This window comes from Mustela nigripes, chromosome 3 (genome assembly GCF_022355385.1).
Source record: "Mustela nigripes isolate SB6536 chromosome 3, MUSNIG.SB6536, whole genome shotgun sequence".
Taxonomy (NCBI): Eukaryota; Metazoa; Chordata; class Mammalia; order Carnivora; family Mustelidae; genus Mustela; species Mustela nigripes.
The window spans coordinates 102,645,064-102,669,411 of record NC_081559.1 but is presented as its reverse complement, the minus strand read 5'-3'; the positions used below and the strand labels follow the sequence as shown (position 1 = coordinate 102,669,411).

The window sequence follows — 24,348 nt, the reverse complement described above, 5'->3', positions numbered from 1 at the left end:
CGAAGACCCTCCATGTTTATGGATAGAAAGAATGAGTACTGTGAAGATGTCAATTCTTTCCATTTTCAGATTCAATGTAAGCGCAATCAAAATCCCACCATTATTTCGTGGATATTGACAAACTAATTTTAAAGCTTATATGGAGAGGAAAAAGGCCCACAGTAGCCAACATGATACTGGAAAAGAACATCAAAGTTGGAAGACTGACACCATCTAATCTCAAGACTTACTTTAAAGTTACAGTAATTAAGACCTTATGGTACTGGTACAAGAATAGACAAAATAGATCAATGAAACAGAACAAAGAACCCAGGAATTACCCCCCCATAAATACATTCAAGTGATCTTTTTTTTTTTTTTTTAAAGATTTTATTTATTTTTTTGAGAGAATGAGTGAGACAGAGAGAGAAGGGCCAGGGGGGAGGGAGAAGCAGACTCCCTGCTGAGCAAGGAGCCTGATGTGGGGCTTGATCTCAGGACCCCAGAATTATGATCTGAGCCAAAGGCAGATGCTTCATTGACAGCTACCCAGTGTGCCCTAAAGTGATCTTTGAAAAAGGTGCTAAAGCGATACAATGGAGCAAAGACAGTATCTTCAACAAATGGTGCTGGAATAACGCAACATTCAAGAGCACAAATATGAATCTAAACAAAGACCTTACATCCTTCATAAAAAATAACTAAAAATGGATCAGAGACCTAAATGCAAAATCAAAATATAAAACTCCTAGAAGATAACACAGGAAAAAACTTAGATGACCTATGTATGATGATGCTTTTTTAGACAGAACACCAAAAACATGATCCATGTAAGAAATAATAAATAAGCTGGATTTCATTAAAATCAGTAATTTTTGCTCTGTGAAAGACAGTATCAAGCAAAGTAAAAGACAAGACTAGAAGAAAATATTTGTAGAGGACACATCTGATAAAGCACTAGTATTCAAAATATACAAAGAATTCCTAAAATTCAATAAAAATTTAAAAACCCAATAAAAAACTAGCCAAAGACATTAACAGACACCTCAGTACAGAAGATATAGAGAGCAAATAAGCATGGGAAAAGATACTCCACATCATGTCAATAGGGAAATGCAAATTTAACAGTAAGATACCACCATGCACCTAAAGAATGGCCAAAATCTAGAACACTAACAACATTAAATGTTGGCAGGGATGTGGAGCAACAAGAGCTCTCATTCATTTTGATGGGAATGAAAAATGATATAGCTGTTTTGGGACACAGTTTGTCAGTTTCTTCATACTTGTACCATACCATGAAGCAATTATACTCCTTGGTATTTACTCAAAGGAAACAGGAACTTACACATACATTTAAAAGACTGCACATGAGTATGAACAGCAGTTTTACTAATAACTGCCAAAATCTGAAAACAACCAAGATGTCCTTCAGTAGGTAGGTACATGAATTAACTGTGGTACATCCAGATAATTTCACCTTTCCAAGTGTATGAAAATTATTCAGCTCTACAAAGAAATGATGTATCAAGTCATAAAAAGATGGGGAAGGAACTTAACTCCATATAACTAAGTAAAAGAAGTCAATCTGAAAAGGTTACAAAATGCATGATTTCAACTACATAACATTTTGAAAAAAGCAAAACTATGGAAAAAGAGAACAATGGGTGACAGAGGTCAGTGGGGGAGATAATTACCCAGGGTACAGAGAATTCTTAAGGCAGAAAAATTATTCTGTAATATATTATAATGATGGATATACATACATAATTATATATTTATCTAAATCCATAGAATGTACAATACCAAGAGTGAACCCCAATGTAAACTACGGACTTAGGGTGATTATGATGTGTCAATATAAGCTCATCCTTAGTAAAAAAATATACCAATATAATAAGTGATGTTAATAGGGGGAGGCTATGCATGTGTGGAGATAGGAGATATATGGAAATCTCTGTACACTCTTCAGAATTTCACTGTGAATCTAAAACTGCCTCTCCCAAAACAAAATCTTTTAAAAAAATTAAATAAACAAACAAAACTATAAGAAATATTTGAGAAGAAAAAATGTTAAAGATTCAAGATCTTATGGAATAACCCTAAAAATATTTTTTTTAAGTGTAATGATTTTTTATTTTTCCTTTCTATGTTGCCTTTCTCCTTCTATCTAAGTCATATAATCCTAGAAGAAGGGAGTTCTCAAAGCTTCATTAGTATAATCAATACCAGGAAAATAAATTTGCCTCATTTTTTAAACCTTTTATTTTTTTAAGATTTTATTTTATTTGACAGAGAGAGACACAGTGAGAAAGAGGACACACGTGGGGGGAGTGGGAGAGGGAGAAGCAGGCTTCCCACTGAGCAGGGAGCCTGATGTGGGGCTCAATTCCCGGACCCTGGGATCATGACCTGAGCCAAAGGCAGATGCTTAAAGACTGAGCCACCCAGGCGCCCCTTTTTTAACCTTTTAGTAATACTCAGATCTTGTTTTAACCTTCATACCTAAGAGGCCAAGAGATTCAACCTTACTTTGCAAAACTTGCTTTGGGATCCTGGCCCAATCATCTAAGTAAATATTCACATGGTAATGCAAGTTTGGATATTTATGACTTATCATTCAAGAAGCTCTCAGCAGAAGATAGAACAACGATTCAAAGAAAACACTGAAAGTATGAGCTCAAGGGTTATAGCAAAAAAGAAAAATACTACAATAATCAGGGTTCCAGAAGGAAAAAAGAGGGAGAAGAGGGCCGAGAGTTTATTTAAAGACATAACAGTGAACATCCCAAACCTAGGGAAAGACGTGGACACAGAAGTCCATGGAACTAACAGACCACCCTAGTATCGCATGCAAAAAGGCCCTCTCCTAGATATATTATAATGAAACCGTCAAAAATTAATAATAAAGAATCTTAAAGGCAGCCAGGAATAAAAGAATGTAACCTATAAAGGAGTCCCCATTATGCTTTCAGTGGATTTCTCAGAAGAAATCTTACAGGCCCGGACAGAGTAGAAAGATGTATTAAAAGGGTTGAAAGATAAAAACTGCCAGAGACAGACAAGAATCCTTATCTGGCCAAGTTATCCTTCAGATATGATGGATAAATAAAGGCTTTCATAGACAAACAAAAGATGAGGGAGTTCATCAACTCTAAAGCTGGTGAAAGGAGTTCTTGAAGCTGAAAAGTTGCTAATCAGTGACATAAAATATACAAAAAGTCCACCATACACTTGGAAAGGTGAAAAATATAGTCAAACTTAGAACATGCACAACATAAGCTCCATTTTGACAATACTAATATAAAAGGGAATAGTAAAAGGGTGAAGGCTTTGTGGGTGTTTGAAGACAAGATGCTACCAGCCTAAAATGAACTACTTTATTTCTAAGATAAACTCCACTGTAATCACAAAACAAAAACCTATAGTAGATGTACAAAAGCCAAAGAGAGAGGAAACAGATATACAAAAGACAGAAAAGGGAAAAAGAAAGTAATTAATTTAAATGAAGGTATGCAGAATTCCTATCAAAGTACCATCCATCTTTTTCAAAGAAATGGAACAAATAATTCTAAAATTTATATGGAACCAGAAAAGACCTCGAATAGCTAAAGGGATATTGAAAAAGAAAGCCAACGTTGGTGGCATCACAATCCCGGACTTCAAGCTCTATTACAAAGCTGTCATCATCAAGACAGCATGGTACTGGCACAAAAACAGAACCATAGATCAATGGAACAGAATAGAGAGCCCAGAAATAGACTCTCAACTCTATGGTCAACTACTCTTTGACAAAGCAGGAAAGAATGTCCAATGGAAAAAAGACAGCCTCTTCAATAAATGGTGCTGGGAAAATTGGACAGCCACATGCAGAAAAATGAAATTGGACCATTTCCTTACACCACACACGAAAATAGACTCAAAATGGATGAAGGACTTCAATGTGCGAAAGGAATCCATCAAAATCCTTGAGGAGAACACAGGCAGCAACCTCTTCGACCTCAGCCGCAGCAACATCTTCCTAGGAACAACGCCAAAGGCAAGGGAAGCAAGGGCAAAAATGAACTATTGGGATTTCATCAAGATCAAAAGCTTTTGCACAGCAAAGTAAACAGTTAACAAAATCAAAAGACAACTGACAGAATGGGAGAAGATATTTGCAAATGACATATCAGATAAAGGACTAGTGTCCAGAATCTATAAAGAACTTAGCAAACTCAACACCCAAAGAACAAATAATCCAATCAAGAAATGGGCAGAAGACATGAACAGACATTTCTGCAAAGAAGACATCCAGATGGCCAACAGACACATGAAAAAGTGCTCCATATCACTCGGCATCAGGGAAATACAAATCAAAACCACAATGAGATATCACCTCACACCAGTCAGAATGGCTAAAATCAACAAGTCAGGAAATGACAGATGCTGGCGAGGATGCGGAGAAAGGGGAACCCTCCTACACTGTTGGTGGGAATGCAAGCTGGTGCAGCCACTCTGGAAAACAGCATGGAGGTTCCTCAAAATGTTGAAAATAGAACTGCCCTATGACCCAGCAATTGCACTATTGGGTATTTACCCTAAAGATACAAACGTAGTGATCCAAAGGGGCACGTGTACTCGAATGTTTATAGCAGCAATGTCCACAATAGCCAAACTATGGAAAGAACCTAGATGTCCATCAACAGATGAATGGATCAAGAAGATGTGGTATATATACACAATGGAATACTATGCAGCCATCAAAAGAAATGAAATCTTGCCATTTGCGACAACATGGATGGAACTAGAGCGTATCATGCTTAGCGAAATAAGTCAAGCGGAGAAAGACAACTATCATATGATCTCCCTGATATGAGGAAGTGGTGATGCAACATGGGGGCTTAAGTGGGTACGAGAAGAATAAATGAAAGAAGATGGGATTGGGAGGGAGACAAACCATAAGTGACTCTTAATCTCACAAAACAAACTGAGGGTTGCTGGGGGGAGGGGGTTTGGGAGAAGGGGGTGGTATTATGGACATTGGGGAGGGTATGTGTTTTGGTGAGTGCTGTGAAGTGTGTAAACCTGGTGATTCACAGACCTGTACCCCTGGGGATAAAAATATATGTTTATAAAAAATAAAAATTATATTAAATGAAGGTATGCAGAAACTGAGGGAAAAAAACAATGGAAATAAAAGAAAACTAGAAAGGAGTAAATGAAATGACATTTTATATAAAGTTCTTACCTATCAATGGTTACTTTAAATGGAAAGAATTGAATTCACCCATGAAAAAGCAGAGTGGCTTGACAGATAAAAATACAAAATTGAGCTACAGGAGTCCCTCAAGAGATTCTTTTCGGCTTTAAGAATGCACATCACCTCAAAAAGAAGGGATAGAAAAAAGATACTCTATGCAAGGGAAAACCAAGACAAAAAAAAAAATATATATATATATAATATATATATATAGAGAGAGAGAGAGAGGGAGAGATAGATACTCTATGCAAGGGAAAACCAAGACAAAATATATATATATATATATATATATCACAAAACAGACTTCAAGCCTAAAAGAGTAACAAGAAACAAGGAATGTCATTCACAATAATTCACTATATAATGATAAAGGGATCAATTCATCAAGAAGATATAATAATTTTAAATATATATGCACCCAACATCAGAGCACCGGAACATATTACACAAATACTAACAGATATGGAGAAATAATACACATACAGTAATAGCAAGAGACATTAATAACCCACTTTCAAAAATGGAAAGATCATCCAGACAGAAATTCAATAAGGGAACAATGGACTTGAACCATATATTACATGAAATAGATCTAAAAGACATCTCTAGAACATTCAATCTAACAGCAGCAGAATACACATGATCTTCTCAAGTACATACAGAACATTCTCAAGGATAGATCATATGGTAGGACACAAAACAAGTCTTAGCTAATTTAAGAAGACTGAAATCAAACCAACTATCTTTTTTTCCAACCACAATGTTATGAAAACCGCAATCAACAATGAACAATATGAGGAAAGGTGGAAAAACTACATACAAGTAGGAACTAAACAACACACTCCTGAACTACAAATGGGCCAAAGGAGAAATGAAAAAGGTAACCCCCAAGAATATCTTGAAACAAACAAAACATAAAATAACAAAATATATGGAATGAATGCTGTAAAGCAGTTCTGAGAGGGACCTTTACCGCAATAGATGCATATACCGTTAACCCTCGAACAATGTGGAGGTTAGAGGCACCATCCATGTTAATTACTAGTAGCCTACTATCTACCAAAAGCCTTACCAATAATATATAATCAATCAACAAATATTTTGTTTGTATGTTCTATGGAAGACATACTATTTTTTATAATAAAGTAAGCTAGAGAAAAAAAATGTTAAGAGAATCCCAAGAGAAAATACTGTTTACAGCACTGTATTTATCTATATTTATCAAAAAAATCCACATACAAAAAAAAAAATCCACATACAAGTGAACTATGCAGTTCAAATCCATGTTATTCTAGGGTTTCCTCTATTAAGAAATTAGATCACTAATGAAGAACCTAACTTTGCACCTCAAGGAACTAGAAAAAGAAGAACAAGTTAAGCTCAAAGTTAGCAGAAGAAAGAAAATAATAAAAAAGATCAGAGTAGAAATAAATGAAATGGAGATCGGAAAAAACAATAGAAAGATCAAAACTAAGAGTTGTTTCTTTGTTTTTTTTTTTTAAATAAGATATACAATATTGACAAACCTTTAACAAGACTAAGAAAAAAAAAAAGACTCAAAAAAATAAAATCAGAAATCCAAGAGGAAAAATTACAACTGATACTACAGAAATAATAGAATAATGAGACTACTGTGAATAAATTAGATAACCTAGAAGAAATGGATAATTTCCTAGAATCATTTAACCTACCAAGACTGAGTCAAGAAGTCAAGTCTGAATAGATCAATATTAAGAAAGAAGTTTGAGGGGTACCTGGGTGGCTCAATGGGTTAAAGCCTCTGCCTTCGGCTCAGGTCATGATCCCAGGGTCCTGGGATCGAGCCCCAAGTCGGGCTCTCTGCTCAGCAGGGAGCCTGCTTCCCCTCTCTCTCTCTACCTGCCTCTCTGCCTACTTGTGATCTGTCAAATAAATAAATAAAATCTTTCAAAAAAAAAAAAAAAAAAGAAAGAAGATTGAATTAGTAATCAAAAACCTCCCAACACAGAAAACTCCAGGGCCAGATTTCTTCACTAGGAAATTGTACCAAATATTTAAAGAAGAATTAATGCGAAGCCTTCACAAACTCTTCCAAACAAATAAAAAGGTAGATTCCCAAACTCATTCTACAAGGCCAGCAACAACCTGAAACCTAAGCCAGATAAGGACACACTACAACAAACATACCAATACCCCTGATTGAACACAGATGCAAAAATTCTCAACAAAATTCTGCCAAACCAAATTCCAGAACTCATTAAAAAAATTATACACCATGACCAAGTAAAATTAGTCCCTGGGATGCAAGGGTAATTCAACACATGCAAATCAATAAATGTGACATGTTACCTTAACAAAATGAAAGATAAAAATCATATGGTCTTCTCAATAGATGAAGAAAAAGTAATTGACAAAGTATACCTTTTCATGTTAAAAAACCTCAACAGGCTGTATGGTCAACATACTAAACGACATATACAACAAACCCATAACTAACATTATACTCAACAGAGAAAATCCAAATATTCTCCCTGCCAAATCAGGAAAAGAACTCAATACTGTTCCTATTCAACATAGTACCAGAAGTCCTCACTACAGTAATTAGGCAAGACAAAGAAATAAAAGGCATCTAAATAGGAAAGGAAGAAGTAAAATTGTTATTCGTAAATGATACAATGATGTATGTGTTAAAAAATCACAGAGACTAGGGGCGCCTGGGTGGCTCAGTGGGTTAAGCCACTGCCTTCGGCTCAGGTCATGATCTCAGGGTCCTGGGATCAAGCCCCGCATCGGGCTCTCTGCTCAGCAGGGAGCCTGCTTCCCTCTTTCTCTCTCTCTCTCTCTGCCTGCCTCTCCATCTACTTGTGATTTCTCTCTGTAAAATAAATAAATAAAATCTTAAAAAAAAAATCACAAAGACTCAACTAACAGTTGAATCTAATCAATGAATTCAGTGAAGTTGCGGATATAAAATCAAAACATAAGAATCATTTGTGTTTCTATATAATACCAATGAAAATCTATAAAAAAGAAAGAACTATCTCATTCACAACAGCATCAAAAACAAAGAAATACCTACAAATGAATTAAACCAAGGTAATAATGATCAACTCAAGAAAACCACAAGACTTTGTTGTAAGAAATCAAAGAACCAAACAAATGGTAAGATGTTCCATTCCATGTTAATAGACTGAGAGCTTAAGTTGTTAAAATGTCCATGCTATCCAAAGGTATCTATAGAGTCAAGACAATCACTATCAAAATTCCAATGGTATTTTCCACAGAAACAGAAAAATCAATCCTAAAACTTGTATGGAATCACAAAAGACCATGTACAGCCAAAGCAATAATAAGAAAGAAGAAGAAAACTGGAGACACATAGCACTAATTTCAAACTATACTATAATGCTACAGTAATTAGAACAGTATAGTACTACCATAATAAACACACAGACCAATGGAGAGAGTAAACCTAGAATTAATCTCCAACATACATGGTCAACTAATATTTATAGGGAGCCAAGAACACCTGATGAAGAAAGGATAGTCTCTTTAACAAATGGTGTTGGGAAAACTAGACAGCCACATGCAGAAAAATAAAACTGGACCCCTATCATACACCATTAAAAAAATTAACTTGAAATAGATCAAAGACTTAAGCACAAGACCTGATTCCATAAAACTCCTAGAAGAAAATAGGGAAGAAGTTCAACATTGGTCTAGGCAGTGATTTTTTTGGACCTGACACCAAAAGCACAAATAACAAAAGAAAAAATATAAAACCTTGTGCACTGCAAACAAAATTTCACTGCTAAGTGAAAAGGTAACTTACAGAATTGGGAGAAGGTAACTTATAGAATGGGAGAAGGTATTTGCAAACCATGTACTACATAATGGGTTAATGATCAAAATTTATAAAGAACTCATACAACTCAATAACAAAGAAAGAAATCTATTAAAAAATGGACAGAGGACCTGAATAGACATTTTTCCAAAGACATACAAATGGCCATCAATATCCTCAGGGAGATATTCAACATCAATAATCCTCATGGAAATGCAAATCAAAACCACAACATCCCTTTATACCTGTCAAAAGCCTAAAACCAGAAATACAAGAATTAAATATTGGTGAGAATATGGAAAAAAGGGAAACCTGTGCACTGTTGGTGGGGATGCAAATTAGTGCTGCCAGTTTGTGGAAAACAGTATGTAGGTTCCTCAGAGAATTAAAAAATAGAGATACCATATGATGCAATAATTCCATTACTGGATATTTACCCAAAGAAAACAGAAACACTAATTCAAAAAGATATTTGCAACCATGCCCCTAGCTTGTTATTGCTAGCTGCATTATTTTTTCATGAAATCCATCTACACCCCCAGACCCCAGTGTTAAACTTCTGCTGCTGCTCTTCAGGAATGCACAACTTTAGGCATGACGACAGCAGTCCTGAGAGGACAGTGGTACCAATCATCCCATTCTTTCAATAAACATATCCAGCTGTAAAACACCCCCAATTACCAATACATTGCTCTACTGTTTTCCACAATGCCCCAGGACATGAATCCTTTAGAAACTAAACCAATTAAATTATGGTATCTTCAAAGGAACAGTTTGTGCTGTAGGTGTTTGAGGATACTATTTCCTTTAGTTTCCATGTTTTTGTCTCCCCTGTTGTCTTCAGGTTTTTCTAGAGACTTTCTTTAATAATCTGAGCCTTGTAGTTATTTAAGTTGAATTCTCCTGTTATATACAGGAGCCACGCTAATGTGGCAATAAGGTGAGGGGTGGTTGGGGAAAAACTGTTCTTCAACTTATGATTAGGACTCAGTGGTTTAGTGGTCTGTGCTACTTGGTTATAACCTTCAGTGCTTTTCAGCTCACCCTCTCCTTGGGTGACAAAAAAGGTATAACGTAGGCTGGAAATAACCCACTTTGGTTATTCTCTGGTAAAACCCATGCTGGTTAAGTACGGGTAAAACAGATTTCCTTGAGGGCAGACCTTTGCTAAGGAGAAGAGAAAGCTCTGAGCATATTTCAAAATGGTTAATTCCCTGCTCACCCCACCTTCCCCTCCAGAAAACTAGTGGCTTTTTCAACAGTATTCAATTTGGGAACCCAGTGAGGTGCCAGGTGGTAGTGAAACTAATGAAAGTGTGGGGACCTTTGTAACGCTGGGCCTTTAGGAGTTTTCTTCTCTCAAGCCAGTCTTTGCTCAGTCTCTGGGAATTATTCAATTACCCTTTAAGTATTCCTAGCAGTGTGGTAGTATGTTCTGCCATGAGTAGTCAGGATCAGAAGAAACCCTTATGTTCCATGATGATGCAAATATAGTGGCTTTACCAACTTTAAATCTCATCTATTCAGTTTAACTCTTGGAAATATAATTTAAAATTAACAAAATATACTTTCCAATCAGTATCTTAAACGTTGACATCCTTTTTTAAAAAAACCTAACTTGTATGATAAAGACATAGAAGTGTGAGTTTCATTTCTCAACATTAAACTAGTTCTAAGCATATTTACCAAGAAAGTAATATGCCAAATCCTTACAGAATATGTGGGATCCTTCACAATCTGAATCTAATTTCTCTTCTACACAACATCTTCTTAAATTGATTCCTTTGCTTCTATCTTCAGTAAAGACAACTAAAGGAGAAGCCAAATAGCTCATCATTTCCTCAATTTGCCATACCCTTTCTAACCATTGGGTCTCTGCAAATGCTTGTTACCTCTACTTTAATTCCCTAAATCCACATACCTCTTCCACACTTTCTTTTTCACTGGGGAAATTTTCATTCACCCTTTAAAAACAATCTCAAATATCACAGAGCCATTAAAAAGCTACCCCCCCTAGAGAGATTGAATCCTTGTAACAATAAAAAAGGAATATATATATATATATATATATATATATACATGTATATATATATATATTCACGTATGTATATATATATATACACAAAAAATAAAGAAAATTTCAGATCATCACTGTCATTTAAATCCACATGACCTGAAAAGAATTTTTTTCAGATTCTGACATTTATATAAAATGTAAAATATAATGTAACTTATTTTTTAAAATTGTCTTTAGCAAAATCAGATATATATTAAAGTCAAAGATGTGCATTTATCATTTTACTGTTGTAAAAACTGATGATAATTATCTTCTCTGAAGATTTTAATTACATTTTTTCCCATCATTATTAATTTTTTAAAAGATTTCATTTCATTATTTTCCAGATAGAGAGAGAGAGAGAGAGAGAGTGCACACAATCAGGCAGAGCAGCAGGAAGAGGGAGAGGGAGAAGCAGTCTCCCCAGTGAGCAGGGAGCCTGATGGAGGGCTTGATCCCAGGACCCTGGGATCATGAGTTAAGCCAAAGGCTGAGGCTTAATGGACTGAGCCACCAGGGGCTCCTTATCGTTATTAATTTTATAATTAATTCTTACATATCCAATAATAGGCAGGGGCTATGCCTTGAATTGTTTTATATCCTCTGAACACACCAGGGTTTGAATTACATAGTTAAGCATTTAAAAGATGTGAGATGAAACATTAAGTGATACTTAGTTTTCTTTTATGGGCTTTACAGAGGTGTTATTTACGTAATATATAATGAAATATACCAATTTTAATGAACAATTCAAAGAGTTTTGACAAATGTATTGTTATGTAACTACCAAGCACCAAAATCATCATATATTATTTGATCACCTCAAAATGTTCCCCTGGTGTCCCTCTGCAGTCAATTATCTCCTCCCATTTTCAGTTCCTAGCAACCACTGGCCTACTATCTCTGTAATTTGGGTTTTCCAGAATTTCATAGATATAGAAACAGAGTATGTGGTCTTTTGTGTCTGGCTTCTTACACTTAGCATAGTTTTGAGAGCAAGGTCATCCGTATAGTTTGATGTATTAACAGTTCTTTCTTTTTATTGCTTAACAGTATTCCACTGTGGAAATACACCATAGTTTGCTTATCCTTTCACCAACTAGTATTTGTAGGTTTGTTTTGTGTTGCTATAAATAATGTAGCTATGAACATCACTGTAAAAATTTCTTCCATTTAGGTTTTCATTTCACCTGGGTAAGCATCCAGGTATAGAAAAGCTAGATTACATGGTAAATCTAGGTTTAACTTTAAAAGAAACTGCTAGGGGCGCCTGGGTGGCTCAGTGGTTTGGGCAGCTGCCTTCGGCTTGGGTCATGATCTCAGGGTCCTGGGATCGAGCCCCGCATCGGGCTCTCTGCTCCGCAGGAAGCCTGCTTCCCTCTCTCTCTCTCTCTCTGCCTGCCTCTCTGCCTACTTGTGATCTCTGTCTGTCAAATAAATAAATAAAATCTTTAAAAAAATAAAAAAATAAAAGAAACTGCTAGTCAAAGCTGGTACTCTAGTTTGCACTCCTACCAGGAATGTAGGAGATTTCAGGTGCTCTGTTTCTTGCCAGCATATGGTATTGTCAATTTTTTTTTTTAACTGGAGCTATTCTGTGGGTGAGCAGTAGTTCACTGTGGTTTAATCTGCATTTCACTGATGACTGAACATATTTTCATGTGCTCATTTGCCATTTGTATATGTCCTTTGGTGGAAATGTGTATTCAAATATTTTGCCTATCCTTTTTAATCAGACTATCTTCTTATTACTGAGCTATGAAAGCTCTTTATATATTATTAATAGGTCCTTTATCAAATACGTATTTTATGTGACTATCTTGTTTTTTCATCGTCTTTAAAGTACCTTTTGAAGAGCAAAAGTATTTAACTGTCTGATGGCCATTTCATTTTTTGTATTTTATGGTTCATATGTTTTTGTGACCTACCTAGGAAATCTATATTTTTTAAACAAAGCTGTGACTATTTTCTACAATAATTGCTTCTGTCATTTATCATATTTCTAATAAAGTATTATGAAAGTGACTAATTACAAAAATCTATTAGATAAAAATCTGATAGTGAAAAATCAGGGCCAAATCTTTTAAAAGGAAGTATCTTAGAGAAACACATTAATAATAATGTACTTCTTTTGTATTTGTCCTGCTAAAGAAAATCATTACATTTATTTTAAAAAACCAGAGCTACTCATATAAGACATACAACTGATGTGATTTTTATGATTTTTATTTATCCCCTAAAGGAAAGTGGCAGATGCTACTTCTCCTTTTTCCTCACTCTGGGATACAAAAGTAACAGTAGATGAATCATCCTGGACAATGAGGACAACATGCTAAGGATAGTACAGCAGTAAAACTGAAGAGAGATGGGTTTTAAACCCCAGGAGCCACCATATTTTCCTAGCCCCAATTTAAAACACTGTGACTGTGGATCATAGATGCAGCAACAATGCCCATGTTCCAACTAATAAACTAGCACCCCACTGAAAGTACTTAGATGGAATACTGATTTAAAGCAATCAACATGGTGTAAGACACAGAGTAAACATGATAGTATTAGCTATTATACTATAGTACAAATTCAGAGATTCTCTAAGAGAAAAATTCATGAAATAGTATTCTCTACGAATACTGCACTGTCTGGATTATGCATACTTTAAAATAAATAATTAAATTATTTTGGTATTCTCTAGTACATCTGAGGTGGGGTAAGTTGCATGACAACGTTAATATAGTTTAACAACCACTTTCTTTCTTCTCCATTTTTTAAGTTTTATTTAAGTAATCTCTATACCCCACGTGGGGCTTGAACTCAAGACTTTGACCAAGATCAAGAGCGCCACACTCCTCTGATTGAGCCAGCCAGGCACCCCAACAATCACATTCTTTAATATGGATTATTATACTTGGTAATAAAATGGTAAAAGCATAAGTATTGATGGAAGTTCTTACCATGGAAAGATATTCATTCGTACCCTGTTCTTATAAATCAGAATTCCTCCTGACATCACTCCAATCATAATTTCATTGTTACTTTGATCCTTCAAAAAAAGAAAATGACAAATCTAAAATACTGGGCTTTTCTTGTTAAAGATATAGATATATATATGTGTGTATATATACATATATTTTTTTTAAATAGGATAAGTTTTTCTAACACAATATAACATTTTCAAAGTCAGCACATAATTGCATAATATTTATAAACCCATATGGTAATTGTTACCTCATAAAAACAAAGAACCTATTTCACATCAAACTTAAATGTTCCATTATTAAAATTTATTAATCCAAAGTAAAAATGATCTTGCGATTTTCCATATCTTTAAACTGAAACTGAGTTTTGAGATAAGGAATTGAAAGCCTTTTCATCTTGTAGAATGAAGAGCTAATACACATTTTTCCATTTCCAAAACTATTCTGACATTTACTATGTAAATATAGTGCTAGGACTGCAAAAGTGAAAAAAACATGGAGAAGTTCAGAGTTTGGTAGAGTGTATCTTTAATAAAACAAGATTCCTAATATAATGATAAATCATATAACTAATATAATACAACAAAAACATCACGGCAGTATATACAGTAGGGAACTACTATTGGAGAGTTTGAAACAAATTCCAGAAAAGAAAATTTGAACTATGCTTTGAGGAAAGAGAGTTTTCATGATAACTGATTCAACTTTAATAGCTAACCTGCACTACTAAAAAAATGAGTAGAATTAAATTCTCTTCTCAGATGCTAATCAACTTTGAAATAGTTTTGCTAATGGCTAAAAGATTCTACAAGTAAGCTAATACAGCAATAATGCTTTTACCCCTTATCTATTCATATGCTTAGAAGAGAGAACTACTTGATGACATTATAATTAACATTTTTATAATTGTGTCCCTCAGGAAAAAAATCCTCTAAAATGTAGTTTCAATAATTTCTACTTAAATAATTCTTTAAGGAACACCAATTAGAAGTTTGAACCAAAATGGCAGGCTTAATATATGCTCCTATTGCTTCTTCTGCTCCCAATCTCATAAGACATGGGAGAAGATACATGACAACAACCTATAACACTTGACGGTATATAATCAATGGACCAGACATTTTGAGGAATTTGTAAAGATGTAAGAGGATAAAATCAGATTTAAGGAAAGAAAAATTAAAGAAGACCACAGCCTAAAGTATACACAGAAGAGAAAGTTCTATTTCGAGGCAGAAAATATAGTCAACAGATAAAATTTCACAGACAATGAATAAACAAAATAAAGGGAGCCCTCAAATTACTGTTAGGATGATCAGGCAGAGAGCAGCTAAGGTAACTAGCTACTACCAACCCTATAATCCTGCCCTGTCTGGATTGAGCTATGGAACACAAAAGTAGGTGCAGCCTAGAACAGTGAATGGTGAATGTAGAAACTGAAATGAGAGCGATCCTCAAAATTAATAAAGAACTCCAAAGTGAGATAGGCAAACTATAGACATGTTCATTCTGGCAAAAATTCCTCCCCTCTTCCACAATCACCTAAGGCAGGCCATAGCAAAGACAACCTAGACAATATCCCAAGCAAGTGAACTAGGAATCACAAATACAAAAGGAAGTACGCAACCAAGGATCACTAAGCAGTTGAGAAGAGCCAATACCATTAAAGAGACATGCAAAACTCAAGAAACAGATAAACCAATCTAGGTGCTATGCTGGCAGAAAAATGTTAGAGGGTTCCCCTTTCTTCACATCCTCTCCAACCTTTGTTGTTTACTGCCCTGTTCATTTTGGCCATTCTAACTGGTGTAAGGTGGTATCTCAATGTAGTTTTGATTTGAACCTCCCTGATGGCTAGTGATGATGAACACTTTTTCATATGTCTGTTAGCCATTTGTAGGTCTTCTTTGGAGAAGTGTTTGTTCATGTCCTCTGCCGATTTTTTGACATGATTATCTGTTTTATGTGTGTTGACTTTGAGGAGTTCTTTATAGATCCTGGATATCAGCCCTTTGTCTGTATTGTCATTTGCAAATATCTTCTCCCATTCCGTGGGTGGCCTCTTCGTTTTGTTGACTGTTTCCTTTACTTTACACTTTACCAAACTCTGAACTTATTCCCAGGTATACTGTGCAGAAAGTATTGATTTTGATGAAGTCCCAAAAGCTCATTTTCGCTTTTGTTTCCTTTGCCTTTGGGGACATGTCTGGAAAGAAGTTGCTGTGGCCAATGTCAAAAAGGTTACTGCCTATGCTCTCCTCTAGGATTCTGATGGATTCCTGCCTCACATTGAGGTCCTTTATCCATTTTGAGTTTATCTTTGTGTATGGTATAAGAGAATGGTTGAGTTTCATTCTTCTATACATAGCTGTCCAATTTTCCCAGCACCATTTATCGAAGAGACTTTTCCCCACTGTATATTTTTTCCTGCTCTGTCAATGATTATTTGACCATATAGTTAAGGGTCCACATGTGGGCTCTACAATCTGTTACACTAGTCTATGTGTCTGTTTTTGTGCCAGTACCATGCTGTTTTGGTGATCACAGCTTTGCAGTAAAGCTTGAAATCAGGCAATGTGATGTCCCCAGTTTTGTTTTTCTTTTTCAACATTTCCTTAGCAATTTGGGGTCTCCTCTGGTTCCATTCAAATGTTCCAGCTCTTTGAAAAATACCAGTGGAATTTTGATCAGGATGGCACTGAAAGTATAGATTGCTCTAGGCAGTATAGACATTTTAACAATTTTTATTCTTTTAATCCATAAGCATGGATCGCTCTTCCATCTTTTTGTGTCTTCTTCAATTTCTTTCATGAGTGTTCAGTAGTTCGAGTACAGATCCTCTACCTTTCTGGTTAGGTTTATTCCCAGGTATCTTATGGTTTTGGTGCTATAGCAAATGGAAATGATTCTCTCATTTCTTTTTCTATATTTTCATGGTTAGTGTATAACCATGTACATTGATTTTGTATCCTGCCACATTACTATATTGCTGTATGAGTTCTAGTAGTTTGGGGGTGGAGTCTTTTGGGTTTTCCATATAAAGTATCATGTCATCTGCGAAAAGAGAGAATTTAACTTCTTCTTTGCCAATTTGAATATCTTTTACTTCTTTTTGTTGTCTGATTGCTGTTGCTAGCACTTCTAGTACTATGTTGAACAACAGTGGCGAGAACAGACATCCTTGTGTTCCTGATCTCAAAGGGAAGGCTGTCAGGTTTTCCCATTGAGGATGATATTCACTGTGGGTTTTTCATAGACTGATTTTATGAAGTTGAGGAATGTTCCCTCTACCCCTATACTTTGAAAGGTTTTAATCAGGAATGGATGCGGTATCTTTTTTTTTTTTTTTAAGATTTTATTTATTTGACAGAGAGAAAGAGGGATCACAAGTAAGCAGAGAGAAAGGGGGAAGCTGACTCCCCGCTGAGCAGAGAGCCCGATGCGGGTCTTGATCCCAGGACCCTGAGATCATGACCTGAGCCAAAGGCAGAGGCTTAACCCATTGAGCCACCCAGGCGACCAAACGGATGCGGTAACTTGTCAAATGTTTTTTCTGCATCAATTTAGAGGACCATGGGGCTCTTCTCTCTTCTCCTACTGATTTGTTCTATCACATTGATTGATTTGTGAATGCTAAACCATCCCTGCATCCCATGGATAAATCCCACCTGGTCATGGTAGATAATCTTTTTAATGTACTGTTGGATCTTATTAGCTAGGATCTTGTTGAGAATCTTGGCATCCATATTCATCAGGGATATTGGTCTGAAATTCTTTGTGGTAGGGTCTTTGCCTGGTTTGGGGATCAGAGTAATGATGGCTTCATAAAGAGTCTGGAAGTTTTCTTTCTGTTTCTATTTTTTGAAACAGCTTCAGGAGAATAAGTATTATTTCTTCTTTGAACGTTTGATAGTATTCACCAGGGAATCCATCAGGTCCTGGGCTCTTGTGTTTTGGGAGGTTTATGATCACTTCTTCAATGTAGTTACTAGATATTGGTCTATTTAGGTTGTCAATTTCTTCCTGATTCAGTTTTGGAAGTTTCCAGGTTTCCAGGAATGCATCCATTTCATCTAGGTTGCTTAACTTATTGGCCTATAACTGTTGATAATAATTTCTGATGACTGTTTCTATTTCCTTGGTGTTAGTCATGATCTCTCCCTTTTCATTCAAAATTTTATTAATTTGGGTCCTTTCTCTTTTCTTTTGGATTAGTTTGGCCAGTGGTTTATCAATCTTATTGATTCTTTCAAAAAACCAGCTTCTAGTTTCATCAATGTGTTCTACTATATCTCTATTTTCTATCTCATTGATCTCTGCTCTAATCTTGATTATTTCCCTTCTTGTGTGGGGTTGGCTTAATTTGTTGTTGATTATCCAGTTCTTAAAGGTGTAAAGAGAACTGGTGTATTCTGGATTTTTCAATTTTCTTTGAGGGAGGCTTGGATGGCTATGTATTTCCCCCTTAGGACCTCATTTGCCATATCCCATAGGTTTTGTACTGATGTGTCTTCATTTTCATTGGTTTCCATGAATCATTTTAAGTTCTTGATTTCCTGGTTGATCCAAACATTCTTAAGCAGGGTGGTCTTTAGCTTCCAAGTGTTTGAATTCCTTCCATACTTCTTATTGTGGTTGAGTTCCAGTTTCAAAGCATTGTGATCTGAGAATATGCAAGGAATGATCTCAATCTTACACTGTTGGTGGGAATGCAGGCTGGTGCAGCCAGTTTGGAAAACAGTTTGGAGATTCCTTAAGAAATTAAAAATAGAGCTACCCTATGACCCTGCAATTGTACTACCAGGTATTTACCCCAAAGATATAGATGTAGTGAAAAGGGCCATCTGTACCCCAATGTTCATAGCAGCAATGGCCACAGTCACCAAACTGTGGAAAGAATCAAGATGCCCTTCAACAGACGAATGGATAAAGAAAATGTGGTCCATAAATACTATGGATTATTATGCCTCCATCGGAAAGGATGAATACCCAACTTTTGTATCAATATGGATGGAACTGGAGATTATGCTGAGTGAAATAAGTCAAGCAGAAAGAGTCAATTATCATATGCTTCACTTACTTGTGGAGCATAAGGAATAACATGGAGGACAGTGGGAGATGGAAAGAAGTGAACTGGGGGAAACTGGAGAGGGAGACAAACTATGAGAGACTGTGGACTCTGAGAAGCAAACTGAGGGTTTTGGAGGGGAGGCGGGTAGGGGGTTGGGTGAGCCTGGTGGTGGGTATTAAGGAGGCACGTATTGCATGGAGCACTGAGTGTGGTGCAAAAGAAATTAAGAAAAAAAAAGAGAGAGAGAGAAAAGAAAAAAAAATTTTTTAAAAGGAAACAAATGTTCAGATATATAATTCTTAAATTATTAATTTATTATAATAATTAAATTATAATTATAATTTATATACTATAAAATTATACATTTTAATATAATTTAAAATTAGTAACTCAAAATCTTAAATTATAGCTATCTAGATTTGAAGTGGCAATTCCCAAGGTGATGCCAGAAATGGGCAAGATCAAACAAAACAAGTCTTATGCCCTTAATAGACACAAATGCTATTCATTCCATTGGACTGGAAAATGCACAATGACCACCTTATTTTAAAATATCTTTGCTTTTCTTTTTATCACTTGCTACAATCTAATATTACACTACAAATTGCCTTGTTTGATTTTTTTTTTTTTTTTTTTACTCTTCTTCACTAGAACCTAAGTAGCAAAGTTTAGGGTGTTTGCTTTTTCCATTATTGTATTCTTAGGTGTACAAAAGTGCCCTGTATACTTAACCCACAAACAACACAGGTTTGAACTCTGTGGGTCTACTTATATGCAGACTTTTTTCAATAAATATATTTGAAAAATTTTTGGAGATTTTCAACAATTTCAAAAAACCTGCAGACAAACCATAGTCTAGAAATACAAAAAAAAAATTTTTTTTTAAAGATTTTATTTATTTATTTGACAGAGAGAGATCACAGGTAGGTAGAGAGGCTGGCAGAGAGAGAGAGAGAGAGAGAAGCAGGCTCCCCACCGAGCAGAGAGCCCGATGTGGGACTTGATCCCAGGATCCTGAGATCATGACCTGAGCCGACGGCAGTGGCTTAACCCACTGAGCCACCCAGGCGCCCCGCAAAAAAAAATTTTTTAAAAGGTATGTCATGACTGCATAAAATATATGTAGATACTAGTCTACTTTATCATTTATCATAAAACACACATGAATCTATTGGAAAAATTTACCAAAACTTCTGCACATTTACATGGCACCATTACAGTTGAGAGAAATGTAAACAAATGTAAAGATACAGTATGTAATCAGAACTGTACATTATTTACTACAGTACACACTGTATTACTGTAATAATTCCATAGCCTCCTGTTGCTATTGTGAGCACAAGTGTTGCCAGTACCTGCTTAAAACTGTGTGACACTAATCATCTCTGCGTGAGCAGTTCCATCTCTTCAAAAAATTGCATATAGCAGTAAAAGTGATCTCTTGTAGTTGTTGCTTATTTTTCAATGTGTTTAGTGGAATACTGTAAACCTCCAGTAACATCATGGGACCCATACAAAGTGCTACTTAGTGATGCTGGAAGTGTTCCCAAGCAAAGAAAATCATGACATTACAAGGAAAAAGCTGAACTGCTTGATATGTACCATACACTGAGGTCCGCAGCTGTGGCATTTATTAGTAAGGAAGAGAAGCAAGCCTATAGATTTTAAGCAGAAAAAGACAGACTAAGTCTGTTTTGTGCACATCCAGTTGGGTTTTTGATTAGGACTGCCTATATCTATAAAGCTGCTAACCTTCCACATTTGAAGGGAAAAGATGAATACCATCTGCCAGTTTTTGGCTGTACAAGAAGGCCTGGACAACGAGAACTCATTTTCTAGATTGGTTCCATCAATGCTTTGTCCCTCAATTAAGAAAGTAATTTGCCGGGACGCCTGGGTGGCTCAGTTGGTTAAGCAGCTGCCTTCGGCTCAGGTCATGATCCCAGAGTCCTGGGATCGAGTCCCACATCGGACTCCTTGCTCAGCAGGGAGCCTGCTTCTCCCTCTGCCTCTGCCTGCCATTCTGTCTGCCTGTGCTCACTCTCTCCCCCTCTCTTTCTCTGATAAATAAATAAAATCTTTAAAAAAAAAAAAAAAAAGAAAGTAATTTGCCTGTAAGGGACTGCCTTTTGAAGTTCTTTTGATATCGGACAATACCCAGGATATCAAAGTATTCTACTTGCCCTCAAACACAACATCTCTAATTCAGCCTCTAGGTCAGGGGGTCATAAGGACCTGTAAGGCTCATTACACATGGTCTCTATGGAAAGGATTGTCCATGCTACAGGAAAGAATCCTGGTAGAATATCATACAACTTTGGAAAGCTCACACTATTGAGGGTGCCATTGTTATAAAAAAGGTTGTGAAAGCCATCAAGCCCGAACTAAAAAAAAATCCTGGAGAAAACTGTCCAGATACCACCTGTGCATGACTTTGTAGAATTTACAACAGAGCCAGTAAAGAAAATCATGAGAGAGATTGCAGATATGGCAAAATGATGGATGGTGAAAGGTTTAATGCTATGGACCTTTGAAGAAATTCAAGAGCTAACAAACAACATATCACAAGATTACCAGTAGATAACTTGAGTAGAGGTTTAGTGCTTCCAAACCAGTGCCAGATAATGAGGAAGAATAAACAGTGCAGCAAATGAACTGATATTTGACAATCTGGTAGAAGAGTTCTGATTATTTAAGATTGCTTTTGAGTTCTTTTACAACACGGGCCCTTCTATGATATGAGCAATAAAATGAAAACAGTGAAAGGAGAATTAGTACCCTCAACTTCTTTAGAGAAATGAAAAAGTAAAAGAATAAGTCAGAAATTACAATGCATTTTCATTAAGTTACACCAAGTGTGCCTGCCTCTCCTGCCTCTCCCTTCCACCTCCTCCACTTCTTATACCTCTGCTATCTCTGAGACAGTAAGACCAAATCCTCATCTTCCTCCTCAGCATGAAGATGACAAGGATAAAGACCTTATGACAATTAACTTCCAATTAATGAATAGTAAATAATCATCATGCCATTCAGTTAGTAAACTTATCTGTTATATCTTGTGTGGGTATCTTTGTGCAGAAATCTAACTGCACAGCAAGAACTAAATATTTCTGTGTCATCATCATTGACAATGTCTAAGTATCTGCCTGTAGAACATCAAGCTCAAGACTCATATGGAAGTGGATAGCCTATCCTTATATAAGAATAAACTCAGTAGTATTTAGTATAAAGTTAATGAGGTGTTAGGTTTCTTAAATTTTTTTAAAAGAATTATCAGAAAGAGACAGAGAGCACATGTGTGGGGGATGAGCAGATGGAGGTAAGGGAGAGAATCATAAGCAGACTCCTTGCTGAACACAGAGCTGAATGGGGGGCTTGATCCCAGGACCCTGAGATCATGACCTAGGCCAAAAATCAAGTGTCAGTCGCTTAACCAACTGAGCCACCCAGGAGCCTCAGCTTTCTCAATGTTTTATAACTTTGCTTTCAAAAAATTACATTATTGTGCAGTATGCCTCTTTCTCTCATAATTAGAGAGACTGCGTTTCAGCCTGTCATCACAGGTAAGGAGATTTTTTAAAATTAACAATGTTTCCCATATTGTATTAGGACTATAACTGTAATACTGTATGCCATAAACATTTTAAAAGGATTCATTCTTTAGTATATAGGCTACACTACCATATAGCATCCATACTGCTACTTCTTCATTATTAATGTCTGAATCATTACACCTTATGAATTTCTTTTTCACATTAACTTTTCATTTTTGATGTCTAGTGTTAGTAATACATTTAACGTCTACAGTGTTTCATATCTTTAAGTTGATGTAGGTACTGACACATCATCTTATAAACAGAGTACACTTATCAATACAGTCCTGTAAATGTATTTTTTCCTCATGATTTTTTTTAGTAACATTTTCTTTTTTCTAGTTTATTTTAAGAACATAGTATATAATACATACATATAACATTGAAAATGTGTGTTAATCGACTATGTTATCAGTAAGGCTTTGGGTCAGCAGTTGGTTATTAATAATTAAGTTTTTGGGGGCTGCTGGGTGGCTCAGTCAGTTGAGCAGCTGCCTTCAGGTCAGATATGATGCCAGGGTCCTGGGATTGAGCCCCGTATCGCATTCCCTGATCAGCAGAGAGCCTCTTCTCCCTCTCCCTCTGCCTGCCACTCTGCCTACTTGTGCTCTCTATCTGTCAAATAAAATAAATAAAATCTTTCAAAAAAATAGAAAGTTCTGGGGGAATCAGAAGTTATATGAAGATTTCTGGCTGTACTGGCGGAAGAAGTAAGGGGCTGACACTTGGAAACTCTGTGTTGTGCAAGGGTCAACTGTACTCGTAAGTTAAATGAATGGATTTATTTAACTTATCCTGGATGCCTGGGTGGCTTAGTCAGTTGAGCATCTGCCTTTGGCTCAGGTCGTGACCCCAGGGGCAGGGGCTGAATCTCATATCAGGCTCCTTGCTGGGTGGGGAGCCTCCTTCTCCCTCCACCAGCCACTCTCCCTGCTCTCTGACAAATAAATAAAATTTATTAAAAAAAGAAAAAAGAATGATTGCTATCATCAGTAGGAAGTCTTAGCTATTTAGCTTGGCACTGAAGGTCTTTAAACAACCATCTCATCCCATTTTATCTCCCCCTTCCAACTAGTTAAAAACTGTCTTTTCCTAACAGGCCAGTTCCAGGATGTCCTGTGTACACATAACTACATATTTCATTAATGCAGTTCCCATTACTTCATGTCTCTCTGACACATCAAACTAAACCAGATGGAGACCATCTTCTCTGTGAAAATTTCATTAGCCCATATCTACAAGTTTCTCACCTGGATATTTATCTGTTTCTTAAACCACTCATCTGAAACACATAAATACAGTCAGCTATGTGACAATGGCTGGGATAGTATATATATAAAGGACTGCCTACGGTAAACTACCTGTGGGAAAGGGCCAGTTAGGTTTGTTTGTTTGTTTAAATTTCTAATCTTTCAGGTATTAATACTTCTAAAAATTTTAGTGATCATACAGTTGGTGTCAGAATGCTACAAAGGTTTCTCAATTTCTGAACTTATCCTGGACTAGTAATAAATAGTTCATAGATCATTGCCAGTCTGTGGTCATACTCTGAGCATCAATGAACCATTATATAATTTTACATTGCTCACAGAGCCTGGTTCTCAAGTAAGTG

General features: G+C 36.1%; 1 protein-coding gene across 4 annotated transcripts in view; it reads right to left on the bottom strand.

Moving 5' to 3' along the window:
• PTPN4 (protein tyrosine phosphatase non-receptor type 4) overlaps nt 1–24,348 on the bottom strand; it is a 216,864-nt gene that overhangs the window by 76,150 nt on the left and 116,366 nt on the right. For all 4 annotated transcript variants that reach the window (XM_059394458.1, XM_059394460.1, XM_059394459.1 and 1 more), the window contains one exon: nt 14,052–14,140. In XM_059394458.1, coding sequence (XP_059250441.1) covers nt 14,052–14,140 — 89 coding nt within the window. The remainder of the gene's footprint in view (nt 1–14,051; nt 14,141–24,348) is intronic.